Here is a 15269-nt window from a genome sequence, read left to right as displayed (position 1 = left end):
TAATATGTATATATATATATGTATACATAATTCAGAATGATAAACCACTACCAAATTATGAAATTGTACTTGTAAAAATCTTGTTGTTTACACAATTTTAAGGAGCATATACATGTATGTACATATATGTGTAGACTGATAGATAATGATGTATAAATACATGTAAATAAATAGATAGAAATGATAGTTGAAATAAATAATTTTATTTCATTAATTTTGATGTCTACACATTCATCACAATTCTCGTTGATATGACAGTCGCATCTCGATTTTTCTATTAAGAAATTAAATTCGAATGCTCCCAGTGCGCACTGGTGTGCACATATTTAAACTCTGTATATAAATAGGATAAGTAATTGGATATTATAATAATTGAAATATTATATGTTATTGTTATTGTTCATATTTAATACGAATAAATATGATGCGTATCAGTTCCTTCTGGCGCATCCAATTTAATCTGATATGTGTTTTACGCCTCACCTTCTCTACAATTATATACACGCACTGGCAGGAATAATATCCGTCGACACTTTAATATACACACGCATACACACGAAGCGCGTACGTATACACGTGTATTGCGTACGCTTTTGGTGAACGTTAAAGTTGCCGATAAACACAATCCGGTGCATATACATATAATAGACTGCATATGAATGCCTTTACCTAGCCTACTATATTCTATATGCAATATATTTATTGCAATATACAATGTTGTACCTGAATATTATTTGTTCCTTTATAATATTCGCAAATTTCGTACGATTATCTATTTGTTGCGTTTTAAGATAAGGGTAGCGTAAGTATTCAAAAATAATAAAATTATCCGAAATAAACATAAACAATGTGATACTTTTCAACATGTTCAAATAATTTCTTAATCTCAAATCGAACTAACAATAAGTAATCACATAATTATGAATGATTTTTTCTTATTACTCGCGAGCATACTTCAATTATAAAAAAAGAGCATTTTACCTCGTAAACGAGATAATGTAACCATATGGTTACGATGTACAGATCCCAAAATGGTTGGACAGTTTTCTTTTGAATTATGTCGATTTAAAATATACATAAAGACATGCACTTGGGCTCAAAAATTTTTTATTGAATAAGATTTTTTATAAAATACAGGATTATTTAAATGTCACCCATTCACGATGACATTGACAATGACATTTGATTAACAGAATTTTCGAACAATTTTTTAAAGGCAATTTAGATCTCTTTTTGAAATCGACACATTAAACATCAATGTCTCAACAGAGGTAACTCGTAATTTTAAATAATCTTATAGAAAAAAGTTAGAAGAACCGTTAGGTCTGGTAGTAATAGCAAAGTGACAAAATTAAGGAACTACAGGAGGCAAAAAAAAAACCTTGAATCTTACGATTTATGTAAAGCAATTGTCTTCTTTACGGTATAACACGTCATATTGAAACACACGTGCGAGTTGCCTTTTTTTTTCGTTCTAGGATAAGAATAAGAAACGTTTCGATCATGGCTTCTTTTAGCCATGGGTGGAACTAACAATAAGGAACGTATTTTGAATTTTATTTCCTGCGGTATCAACTTCATCTGACTATCTTGTCATTAGACCTAATAATTTCGGATTTTTTCTTATATTTAGAACCACAAATTTACACAGCAAAACCACGAGACATCAATAAAACTAAAAGATTGAAGAAGAAATAATCGCGAATATCTAAATTGTCATTGAAAAATGTTCAAAAACTTCATTGATGACTTCGCGAATGTATCGCCTGTTGATGGGCGACATTCAAATAATATTGTATTTTGTCAATAATTCCATTTAATTTTTATATTTCCAAATACATGTCTCTATTTTTATTTTAACCGGTGCAATTCAAAAAAGAAAACTGGAAATTATCTGAAAACAAGGAAACTATCTAACCATTTTAGAATACTCACTATTATACATATATTTGTTATTTCTATATTTGATCATAAATTAACTTTAATTACTTAATAGTTAATTATAAATTTATTTTTATATTGACTAAATTAATTAAAATTGTACACAGACGTTTGTGTAAAATTTTACTTAAATATTATTTCAAATATATTAATTCTCGCAATAATTTTTTTTAAGTAACCCATATTCTTGGCGATCTGTCTTTAAAGCGATAGGCTTTCAATTAATGCAAATGCAATGTTTGTATCCGAGATTAAAGGTTGTCATTTTCAATGCATTTTATTATAATAACGCAAAAAAGAGATATACAAAATTTAAAACACTTAATCAAATATACAATTTTTTTATTCTTATTTTTATTCTTTCATAGAAATCAAGCAGCGTTCACAACAAGACTAAAATTTAATACCTTAAAAAAACACCGTTGCTCATATATTATTTAATAAAAATTGTTCAATTTACACCAGATTGTAACAAGATATATATCTTATATATATATATATATATATATATATATATATATATATATGTGTAAATTAGTCGAATTCTAGTCAAATTCAAATTTGTTCGAAAAGATCAAACGCGGTGGATTTTAGAAAATTTTGAATACTCGCGCAGCCCTAGTTGATAATTTGCGACGTCTCTTAAGAACGCAAGAACACTAGGAAACATGTATAATATATTAGATGTAGGCAAATATAAATGTAGGTAAATAATAAAAGACTCAACATAATATGCACATAATTTTAATGTACGAGGGGGAATACGTTCAGCAGAATTCAAAGTGGTGAAAATAGATCTAAGATCTTTTTGCATAGTAGCACCTGAAACAGTGATACATTGTGAAGATGATCCGATTAAACAAAAGAAAGAAAAGGAATACTATTGATTACGATATTGGTAACGTTGATAAATATTTGACACAAATTAAGGAAATAGTAGAATTACCTCTGAGACATTCATTTTTATATTTAAAGCTGCCGGCGTTAAATCATACATGATATTGTTATATCGGGAACAGCAAAGATTCTTATTGCTGTAACAAACGAAATAGAAAATCATTATATTTATATTTTACTTTGTTTGATTATATTTTGTTTAAAACGCATGTGGCAATTGATTTTTAATATTGTATATCGACATTATTTGAATGCATTTATTTTACCGCACAATCTTTCTCTTTAATTTTTAGGTATCTTTTTATTTTCTTGTGTGACAACAAAAAAGTCAACATACAAAAATATATTTGTTTCTTGTTGTATTATTAAAACTCTACACGATTTATTACATTCATCCGTGTCTGACAATGAGCTAATAAATGCCTCAACATCAACGCATATGTACATTCAGCTAAATATTAAACTTTATATATCTGAATATGCATAAAAAATATATAGAATTAATATAAAAATGTGCCTTAGAAAGAAACATGTAAATATGTTGAAAAAAATATAAAATCAATACAAAGATATAAGCTATTTAATTTAATAATTTAATCTAACAATAAGTATACGTAATATGTATTAAAATGTTATGATTATTAATTAAAATCAGATTAAATATTTTTAAAATGTTACAATAACATTTATGCAAAGTTTATTTACTTCCTACATCCGTTCGTGCATTTCTAAATCCATTCGTATAAACATCTATACACAAAAAGTAACAAACGATTAATTGTCGCTTATTAAAGCTTATTAATACTTATTAAAGTATAACTTTAAGTAATTTAATAAGTATAACTTTTAGTTAATGATATTGAGTATATCGTATCGAATTATAATGATTCAAATCGATTTTTCCATATCTAATACATAGCATGAGATTTGAGAGTGATGAAGATAAAAGAATGAAGGGAGAAGACAATGGACATAGCTCAGTGAAATCAGATGGTGGAGGAGACCAAAACTCACAAAGGACTGTAGAGGAAGGGAAGAATATTTTTTCTATTTTTTTTATTTTTTCTATTTTTTCAGTTTTTCTATTTTCGCTCTAACATCTATATTTTGATATTGTAAGCAAAGTCAAATTATTTTCTTTTAAAATTATTTATATTTCTACAAATACTCCTATCAATCCAGTTTGATCGTTAATTAGCTTGTAACATAATCAATAGTAGATTTAAAAAATTTCTATTAGATAACTATATATCGTCGGAGATTTTGATGAAAGAAAAAGAAATTGGAATTCATTTTAAACGTGAAAAAGTGAAAAAAATGCAAGAAAACGTGACTCAAATTTGATCCGAAATATGAATTGAGAATAATGAATATGAAATTGAATCACGTATTATCAATTACCTATATCATTCCTTCCGTTTGCACGCCAAAAATAAGATGCACAAAGAACCTTTTCTCAACAAAAATAAAAATTAAGAAAAAGAATAATTATTTCTTCTTATTTACCTCAATACAATTTTACTTACGTCTTTTTTTATAAAACATAATAGATCGTTTTTCACTCTTGAATTCAATTGTCTTTTTTTTCTGCGTTTTAGAAGGTTCCTTTATTCTTCAACAGTTGCAAGTTACAAAAGAAAATAAATTTGTCGCTTTGTTCAAGATGAAATAATCTTATATAATTTGTCAAAATTTATGCGGAAAATATTTTACATTATTTTGTAAAATAGGGCAGCATCTTTCCTCGGAGATAAAGACAAAAATGAATGAATAGGTGATTCAATAGATCGAGTCAAAATAGTAATGTTACTGCCAACAATGGTGGTAACCGAATAACAGTAATCGATTGAGTTATGCGGGGTTAAATGTGTGTAACAAAAAGTTTGACAATACGTTAAATACAATAAATATAGTTCCCAGCATGCACACAGTAAAAATGCAGAAACTCCTCCTTTTCCAGACGTTTATGTTAAATCTATAGCTTTCGGTATTTTGAATTAACCCAAGTGTAAACGACAAACTTGATTCCAGAAACGAACCAGTCTTACATTATTCCTTGCCGTCATCAAACATTGCGAAAAGGAAATTACAAGATATATAATATAAATTTTGTTACCGTGTTAAAGTTTCTCAAGCTTATCGGGAAATGAAATTTGCCTCGTTTTCGTCTCTTTCACACTTGTCAAAAGTATATGAACGAGTGTGAAAGTTCGAGTGGGAATGTCAAATTAATTAAAAAGCTCGCTACCGATACTAACAGTATCATCGTGTCGTAAACGCAAGCGGGAATTTGATCGAATTAGATCGCGCGTAAAAGCAAACGTAAAAACGCTTTATGCGAATCATCCCTCCTCCTCCCCTTCTCCACCCCGGATCCCCCGGATCGAGGAGACTGTACCCCATCTCCACGCATACCGCGAGCGCAGACGAAGGTGGCAACGAGTCCCGCGGGGGCACTGAAGTTAACTACCAGATCGATGTTCGACCCCAGCCCACGACCCTCCCCCCTTTCCCCCGTTCCCCCATCTCGTGAAACCAACCCCCCCGACACTTGGACGCGAGACCGAGAGCTCGTGTCCTGTCGAAGCGAATCGGGAACAACTTTGTCGCGGTTATGCGACCCGAGTTGATGCTTTCTTCCCCGACGGCGAGACGTCGCCCGAAAGCTCGGTCCGTAAACACGATTATCGCAAACGTTTAATGGTTATTCGACGCGACCGCAATGGTTTGGATTTACACTCTAGATAGTTGAAAGTCAAGCTTCGATAACTATAAAGAGAGAGAAAAATTTCTCTCGATGAAAATATAAAATTAAATCAATGATTTTTTAGTTTCTTCTTTAAATAAAATTGATGTACGGTACAGTTGATTTTAAATAGAAGCGATATAAGATAGAAGAATTTTGTTTAATCTAATTTTTCAATTAATTCTAATAAATCTTTTTAAATAGAATTATCAAGAATGTCAGGAAAAGTTATTATTTTAATTTTCACAGGTAGAGAGATATATTTGAGAAAAAAGAAATATATATAATAGAATACTTCTATACTAATATTTATAATAATATATTGTATTTATAATAAATAATATTAATAGTTCCTTCTTTAAATAAAATTGATGTACGGTACAGTTGATTTTAAATAGAAGCGATATAAGATAGAAGAATTTTGTTTAATCTAATTTTTCAATTAATTCTAATAAATCTTTTTAAATAGAATTATCAAGAATGTCAGGAAAAGTTATTATTTTAATTTTCACAGGTAGAGAGATATATTTGAGAAAAAAGAAATATATATAATAGAATACTTCTATACTAATATTTATAATAATATATTGTATTTGTAATAAACAATACAATATTAACATACATATTTATATATTAACTCTTATACTAAAATTTATATTAACTCGTAAAATTGAATTTTGCTTAATCTTCATCTCAAAATAACTTTGTTTAGCTAGGATGTCAAGGTCTCGAAGTCTGATGGTATGACAATCCCGACGGTGTGAGAAATAAACGCTGTGGAAAATTAATGGATCTGCTGCATAACTGTATCTATAGTCCAATTATTGCCGCGGTGCCGATTATACGAGGGTTCGAATGTAGTCATTCGCCACCAACGATATATCATTGTTTTAACAGAAGAGAGATGCCAACGCCGATGATGTAAAAGCGACGTTATCGAAACTCGATCATATCACCGAGCCTTCGCTTCGAATCTATTTGTCAAAAATATATCGCGAGATATAAAAGAATCGATTGACATTTATTCAAGCTCCTTTATAGAAAATAATGCAATGTATATATGTATATTATTATAAATATGTAAAAGTTCACACACGACATACGCTGTGTCTTATAACATTTCTAAATAATTAAAATTTGTAGATAATTATTATTTTAGATAATCTAGATCGACAAAAAACATGATTTTTTATATGTTTATTCGTCGCCTTCTCGGAAAGATTTTGACAACGATTTAATGTTACATGTTTTATGTATTATGCAGCATAACTCTGTCGACCACAAAGTTAATATTTAGTATGTCCGAAAAAAGTGGTATTTCGATTAAATTTATCCAACGATATCGCACCGACAAAGGCAGACCGCTCATTTGAAAACCGCGACAGGAAAACGAAAATGAATATAAATTATACCTATATATGTAGTCACGCGCTTTTTATTCACTGTGATAAAGGTGTTAATATATTTAATGACTTTTAACAAAATAATTTATTTAAATAAAAATATTAATTATATATATTATGCACTCTATTCACATATTTTTTAAATTAAAACATAATATCTTAGTACACGATCTAGTTTATTTATTACACAAAATTGAAAATTGAAATGTTTTTATAAAAATAAAACAAATAGAAAAGAGAATACAAGTTTAAAAAATAGAAATTTCACACTAGCCCTTTATTTGTGGCACATTTGTTGATCATTGTACCACGTTAAAATGTAGCTGCCATCGAATAGAAAAAAAAGATAGAACCTTGTCATATTTTCTGAAATGTAACGAAAGGAACAATAGGGTTGGTATAGTTAAACTGCAATATTCGCAAAGCGTCGAAAAGCACGTAATTTATGGCACGTTAAACTAACGGGAAAAACAAGAGTGAAAGAAGATAAAAAATGTCGGCATCAGGATCTTAAGGATAAACGAAAAAAAAAAACGTCGGCAACCTATAGTAATTGGACCCAAAGACGTAATAGTTTTTACGTACCAAAATTCCTCGCTTCACAGGGGTATATCTTTTTGTTCAACTCGTGCTTAGGTTCCAAGTCGGAAACACCAAATAGATTCTTTTTATGAGGGTCATAAACTCTGAATCGTCTGAATCTCGATTCTCGAGTATCGATGGAAAAGGGACTAATATCTGTTGATGAAAACTAATAAAACGTTGGTTCACTGCGGATATATTTTTAAATCTTTTCTGAATCGCTTTTCCTTACAGAAGTCTGACTTTCTTGTGTCATTTGTGAAAAATATAAATTGTTGACTGTTTATATTTTTTACATATATGCGAGTTAAGTCTTTATTTGGATTTCTGAAGAGAGAATATATATACACACATGATAAATATTTAACTCACATATTTTATATTTGGAAAAATGTAATTTATGTTTTTATACTTTAACAATTTTGTTAAATCTTGAAGGCAATAGAATGTATCATCAATAATTATTCCTTTGGAAAGGAAGAAAAAAAGATATTATGTGTAATAACCACATTTGAAAAAAATTAATGTTCTTTTACTATATAAAAATAATAAAAGAAATGTTATTTTTATATAGTAAATAGTTATATTTTTATACATTTTTACATAGTTATTTTTATACAGAGTGAGATAATAATTTTATTCACTTAGAACATCTTTGCTATTTTTAAATATATGAAAATATTGTAATTACGAAAGTTAAACACACAATATCAAGAAAGCCATAATATGGTAGCTATAATTTTTTAGGTAAAGGCGCTTCAGGAATTTCAAAGTCACCTCCATTTTTTTAAATGCCATACTATACTTTTTTATTTTTATACAATAATGAATGTCCAGTTTCGACGACTTATAATGCAAGATCGGTATTCGGCATTAAATAACAGAGTAAAGCAATTCTATCATATCATAAGAGATACTCAAAGTAATATTTACATTGATACAACGTTGCAACCATTGAATTCCTGAAGCACGAACACTTCTTCGTCGACCGATGGACGAACATATTGCAATAATTCGTCACTTCATATTTTCTGCTGTGGTCAGAATTTCTCAGTAAACAATACAATATTTTTTAATGTTTTTCATATAAAAGTCGAATGATGTTATATAGGCGAACGAACTAGTTGAAATAGATCCATCGCGTCCTATCCATTGCTATGGGAAGATTTCATTGAGTGTAGCTCTTACTCTATGTCCATAATAATACCAGGTATCCATTATGTTGATACTAAATTACTCGGCAAATATTTAATTGTACATCCTCTAATAGAATTCTAAGATCGTTGCGTCCGCTGCGTATAACATCCCTTCGAGCATCTTTTAAGAATTGTTTTACTCCTTTGTTTAATGCCGAATGACCTTGTCTTATAAGTCGTTGAAATTGTCTGAACATCTTACATTAAAATAAAAAAAAATAGCATGCCATTTAAAATGCAGGTAACCTTGAAATTTTTGAAGCGTCTCTATCAACAAAAAAATTATTGCTATCATATTATGACTTTCTTGATGCTTGATGTAATTACAATATTTTCGTATCTCTAAACATAACGAAGATATTTCCAAGTGAACAGAATTATTGCTTCATCCTGTATAATTATTTTTAATTTTTAACAAGTTTTTTTTACGTCATTCTCTGAGAAGCTTTGTAATAACGAGCAGATAACATTTTTTACCGTAAATTTATGATATCTAAATAATAATAATTATACATTACAATAAATACATGTTACATATTTATAACTTTATATATACATAAATAAGTGATTTATATAAAATAAAAGAATACTAAAATTGATATATTAAAGTAATTAGTACTATATAATTATTACTAATAAATATTATAATAATTTATTCGCTATAAAAAATGAAACAGGCTTACGAAAGAGCGCAATGATGTAATTTAAAAAAAATATATATTCACGAATTGTTTCTGATTGATCTAAATTCATCAAAATGTAGTGACCCACAAAATTTTGTCTAATGACTATTATAAACACTTGCATATTTTTCAACAGTAGTAATGTGAAATATATTTTACTCGACAATATTTACTTTGCGTTCATTTCTTTTGCATTATTTATTCTCTCGCTTATTTTTCACTATTATATATGTAATAGGCTTTTTTTCCTTCTTTTCCATAATCGAAAGAAGCCGATATTTCTTTCAAATATCCCTTTAAAGTTTTGTAATATCGTATAAGTAATCGTGTGTGTATATATATTTTGTTTCCGTAAATGTGGGCCAACAGCATGTAGAGAATTTCTTAAAATCTTTCTTCTTTTTTCAAAGAGAAAGATGTAAGAGCTATAAGTATGTATAAAAACACATCGTTTATGTATTTATACATACAAATAAATGTATATATTTATTTATTTTTAGCTACACATATGCTATTTTAATTACAAAATTTATAACAATAATAAATTTTCATCTATAATAAATCGTACTTAAAAACAAAGATCATTATATCTAAATTTAAAATAAACTTTTACGGGATATGCAGCTGAATTTCTGTTAAGTGGCGTCCTGGCTAGGAATAACACTTTAACTAAATTCATGAAAATGCTGTCGGTATACATTATATGAATGTTACCTTTCATCGATATTATCGACAAAATGTTCTTAGCTGCCTCTGTTTCTAATTATCAACATGATATATTTATAACATTGTTTTTCTTTGACAGGATTCATAATTTACTACAAAATTTGCTGTAAAATGATATTTATAATTATGAAAAATACAGACACAAAGTTCACACATTAGCAGAAAAAAATCGAGAACTTGCTAAACATACCATATATAAATCATATATATATTTATTACTTGTTATTTTATATATAAGCCATATATAAACAAATATAATCATATACAAAATATATTTAAATAATGTTTTCTTTTTCTTATATAATAATCTCTGTACTTTATTAACCATAGATAAACAGGATATTATAACAAATTGTATTTTTAACAATTTAAATGATTCTAATTAAATAGAAAAACAAGCACTTCTGACAAGTAAATTCGCTTTCTGTTTTTAATATAACGCAAAGTAATTTTATAAATACATTAATTTAAAGTTTATAAATTTTATATTATAATATTTTTTTTTATTTGTTATTTTTATTTCATTATATATACTTATATCTTTATTATATACAACGTATATTTATCACTACAATACTTTTGCATATAATTTTCCAATTATTATATTAATAAGAATATATAGATTTAATTAAATTTATTTGTTTACAAAAATTTTTTAATATATGTAACACACATTAATTGCAATAAAAATAATGTATTATTATTGTTATTAGTTTTTAAATCAATGTAATATATATTTATTTAATTAATCGTATAAACAGATAAATATAATATCGAAAACTTTTGATAATGGGAGTATTCAGTAAACTCAACCGCTTGACAGCAATTGAATGTGATTGTCTCTTACTTTTAAAAACAAATCAAGTTGAATATAACAATTTCAATGCTTTCTATCTTCTGTCGCAAGATTATAGATGTCGTTACTTATATCCTTTAGCTTGCTCGTTATAGGGTTCAAGTCTCTTTTCATATTTTATATTTCCTTTACCTGTTACCATGGAAATTGTCACCATAGTGACATCGTGAACAAAACAGATACCAATGAGAGTCTATGAAACAAAAGATTATACAGTTCTGTAATTTTACAGAAGAAAGAAGAAAGAAAAGCAAGAAATTTAGAAGTTTTATATAATGCTAAAAAACGATAGTTTAAATAGTTTAAAACTCTGTATAAATAAATTAATAAATAAATACCATAAATAAATTATGCAAAAAAATTTCTGAATAAAATTCTTTTGTAATCGACATGTCTGTCTCTCACATTGACTTTATAAGTGGATCGACGCAACATTCGCAAGATAAAACCGAGCAAGATCTTGGCCTTTGCTATGCATATCCGGTGATCGATGACGATCGTAAAACGAGCGACGTACTCGCGAAAAATCAAGCTACTTTGCGAGTGTCGAATGATAGAAACTCATCGGCAACGGAAGATGGATTGTACGTGTCCGAGAATCCCTTTACCAGAAAAATAATCAAACCTTATCAGCTTGACAATGTCAAGCAGCTGGATTATGAGTCACGACCGCGATTCCGCGGAAAACTCGTGGAAATTGCGATACGTGAGATTCGCATTCATCCGCCACGCGAACCTCATCAGTCGAATGATAACACAACAATGATCGAGATCATCTCGGTATCTATTCTATTCAGGGGGAGATCGATATGCAGAGCGAACAGCCCATTCAACAGGAAACTGTTCAAGCTATTGATCAAAGATTCCGAATATCATGATCTCTCAATACAAGTGCATACACGACACGGTGAATCTAGCGTGCTTCCGTTACCCTTACCCCAACGTTGCAATGCCAAAGACTATAAGGTAGATATAGACTTCGCAATTAGTGACAGCTCTCATAAAATACATGCTGGAATTGTCGCCTGTACTATTTCTCTATCGACATACGGATCTACGCACGAGCCGAAGGAAAGCGACGAGTGTCATCTTTTTAGACCGAGCAACGATCCAAACGATCCGCAAAATAGTTTCTCTTTACTAAGATCACAAAGAAGATATTCCACTAGTACAAAAAAGGTCAATTATTTTTTGCTGGAAGAACCGACTTTGATCTTCGATATCGCAAATGTCCGTGCAACACCTCCTAAATTGTCATCGTTGGACTCGAAACAGCCAGACATTGTGGTGTTTGAACAACCGGCATTCTCTTTGCTAGACGTATCTTTTAAGAATCTTTTTCGTCCTAATCGACCGCTCAGACCATCGTCCAGTGCTAATCACAGCAGGCGTCACACTATAGGAAGAACAATTCTCACTGTCACGCTCCTGCGGGGGGTGGAAGTACCAGTGAGAGAGGAATCAGCGCTCGTCTCCCCATTGTTGGAAGTAGAATGGGGTAATGTGCTTCGCGTGACTTCTATTGCGGATGGACCCGCCCCTATCTGGCAAGAAACCATAAATTTCGAACTACCTAAACAAAATGGAGAACAATGCGTGAAATTTCGTCTGTATGATCAACACCCAGTGTGGGGTCAACAATGGCTAGGCGAGGCAAGGATCCCACTCGAGCGTCACAGAAACTATCAAGAACTTGAACGTTGGATTGCTTTATCACCGCTTTTCAGTCCAGCGTTGCTCTTCGGTTATGCACAAGCCAGCCCCGGACACTCGCACACCAGGATCTATGTGCTAATGAGACTTGAACAACCTGGAAACTCTATGGAGGCTAATGCTGTCAACGCTTTGTCCAAGGGCGTCCAACGTTGTTTGGCACATCCCTATAAGATTTCTAACATAGAAACCCCCGACGATGCCGCCCGATTTGTCATGCTTCTGTCATCGTTACCTATTCATTACGGCCCGATCATGCCACGTCAAGCTTTGAATGTGAATAAAGTTGATCACTACGGCAGAGCGGCTTTGCTAGCGACGTTACTGCAGGCTTTCGACTTGCAGTCATACGTACTGTTAGGTATATTATCTTAATTTAATATCTTTGCGTATTAGCAGCAAGGTTTAATAATTTAAATATCGATATAAATAATATTTTTGATTCAATTTAATTTTAATTCAACATTATCAAAATTTAATGTCGCACGCATGTCTTGACACTTTATTAATATTTATATTAAATCAAATTTATTTATTATTTTATACTTATATTAAAATTTCTCTGTATATTTTCTTTCTTTATGTAATTATCAACAATGTGCATAAGTCAATTAAAGCCAAAATGCAGATATATATTATCTTTACAATAATCAAAATAGATAGGTGTAATGTTTTATGCTTGTGAATGTTACAGGTTCTTCGCAGATAAGTAAATGGACCGCCTATGTTTTGACCATCGAGAAAAATGATGTTGTTTTATGGGATCCCGAAATCGGGGAGCATTATAAATTAACCGACAGCCGTTGTTCATTGATGAAAGTGTCCCGCTTAATTAATCACTCTGGCGTTAGTATAAAACAATTATGTAATTAGATCTCTAAGTAATGACACATAATTTTCTTTCCGTTATCATTTATTTCATCTCCTTTTTTTATAATTATATTATTCCCGCTCGTATCCCACAATTCATAGTTTCTTCATCCATTTCAGATATGGGAAAACACACAAAGGTCTACTCTACCTCATAATCTGAAATACAATGTGACGATCAGCAAGGATTGGCGACCACTCGTGCCTGTCGCTCCGTCGTCGAATAGTAATCGATCCGTTCAGACACTAGAATTGACCGTCACAGCTGAGGAAGATACGCAAATGAAAGAGAGCGAATCGCAAATGGAGCAATATTTGCGAGATAAATTGTCAGGTTTGCGTAGCGCTCTCGGCTTAACGACGATATTTAATCGCCACGCGGTAAGCGTCTTGCGCGGTTTCATCTCCGACATTCCAAACGATGTGAAACACCAATTGGACAAGCGTGATCTGAAACAATTATTCAGAGCCTATCACACGCATGGTTTTGTCTTGAATCTGCGTCAGACTACTCTCGACGAACTGGCGGAGCAGATAGCCGCCACAAGAGTTCATAATATTACTGGCCCGGTCGAATTTGCTCTTGCTTGCCACATACAACGATACGTCGGCAAGACGTGCTCGATATGGTTAGCTCTAGCAATTTTACGCAGTCGTTAATCTCTGATTTTCACGATAATATTACTGTTTTTTTTTTCTTTCGTCGACATAAATAAACTTAAAACTAAAACACTTTACAAATGACAGTTATAATGGACACAAAACTGTCATTGAAGGAGTAAAAGACTGACTTTTGATATTTGTTATTAATCATTAAATGACTAAATGATAGTCATTAAATAATTTGATTTTTTTAAATTAATTTTAATATATTACACTTACTTTTAATATTTAATAAAAAGACTTAATTAATTCTTACATTAAAGTGTCGATTTAAAGATATTTAAGTTAAATATTCTTTTGTTTTTTATGTATGATGTAAATATATTCTCTCTTATTTCTTCAATAATAATTTTATTTTTTTATTCTTAAATCAATTTATTTGATACATTTTTCTCTCAAATCGTAACAATATTAAAATCGCAAACAATATAATTTGATATTAATAAATAATTGAAAATGAAATTGAAAATGATAACAAATATTATTCTTATTTATTATAAATTATCATAATTTATTATATTGCTATGCGAGAAAGGAGGAGAATTTCTTCAATATGTAGGAAAAAATAAAATACACGAATTGTAATTGACCGTGAAATCTGTATATGATATTTCCAACATGTAAATTATCTCTATAAATAATATAAATTATTTATATAAATTATTATTAATAAGATTTTATAAATATCGTGTATAAAGCACGCGGTACATGATATTATTTTATCTGTTGGATTGGTTGCATGCGCCTATGCTGGCAATCTGCTAGGCTAGAAATCGTATGTTTACTAATTATGCTGCTGACTAATTTTTTTGCATAGTTTGATGCTGACTCATTGCCAGAAGCAATTAAGATACAGCTTAGGATATAACAAGTTGCAAAAGAAACGAAAAGGAAAAATAGAATATTTTAAAGAAGAAACATGTTTGCATGAGATAAACATGTCAAATTATCATAATAAAAATGTTTGAATTAAGAAATATGTGCGTCGGTGCT

The 15269-nt window shown here is 30.0% G+C and overlaps 1 protein-coding gene and 1 long non-coding RNA gene across 2 annotated transcripts; one reads left to right on the top strand and one right to left on the bottom strand.

The window, feature by feature from the left end:
• Positions 1 to 538: 538 nt before the first annotated feature.
• Positions 539 to 7831, bottom strand: LOC140664288 (uncharacterized). The gene is made up of 3 exons (XR_012046426.1): positions 7573 to 7831; positions 2888 to 2975; positions 539 to 2763 (listed from the first exon to the last, which is right to left on the bottom strand). It is a non-coding gene; the product is annotated as an uncharacterized lncRNA (long non-coding RNA).
• Positions 7832 to 11221: 3390 nt separating this feature from the next.
• Positions 11222 to 14397, top strand: LOC140663703 (coiled-coil and C2 domain-containing protein 2A). The gene is made up of 3 exons (XM_072888102.1): positions 11222 to 13104; positions 13438 to 13589; positions 13734 to 14397. The coding sequence occupies exons 1-3, from the start codon at positions 11421 to 11423 to the stop codon at positions 14271 to 14273; spliced, it is 2376 nt and encodes a 791-aa protein (XP_072744203.1). The 5' UTR covers positions 11222 to 11420; the 3' UTR covers positions 14274 to 14397.
• The last annotated feature ends 872 nt before the right edge of the window (positions 14398 to 15269 follow it).

Source organism: Anoplolepis gracilipes, chromosome 1 (assembly GCF_047496725.1).
Source record: "Anoplolepis gracilipes chromosome 1, ASM4749672v1, whole genome shotgun sequence".
Lineage (NCBI taxonomy): Eukaryota > Metazoa > Arthropoda > Insecta > Hymenoptera > Formicidae > Anoplolepis > Anoplolepis gracilipes.
This window is presented reverse-complemented; position numbering and strand designations above follow the sequence as displayed.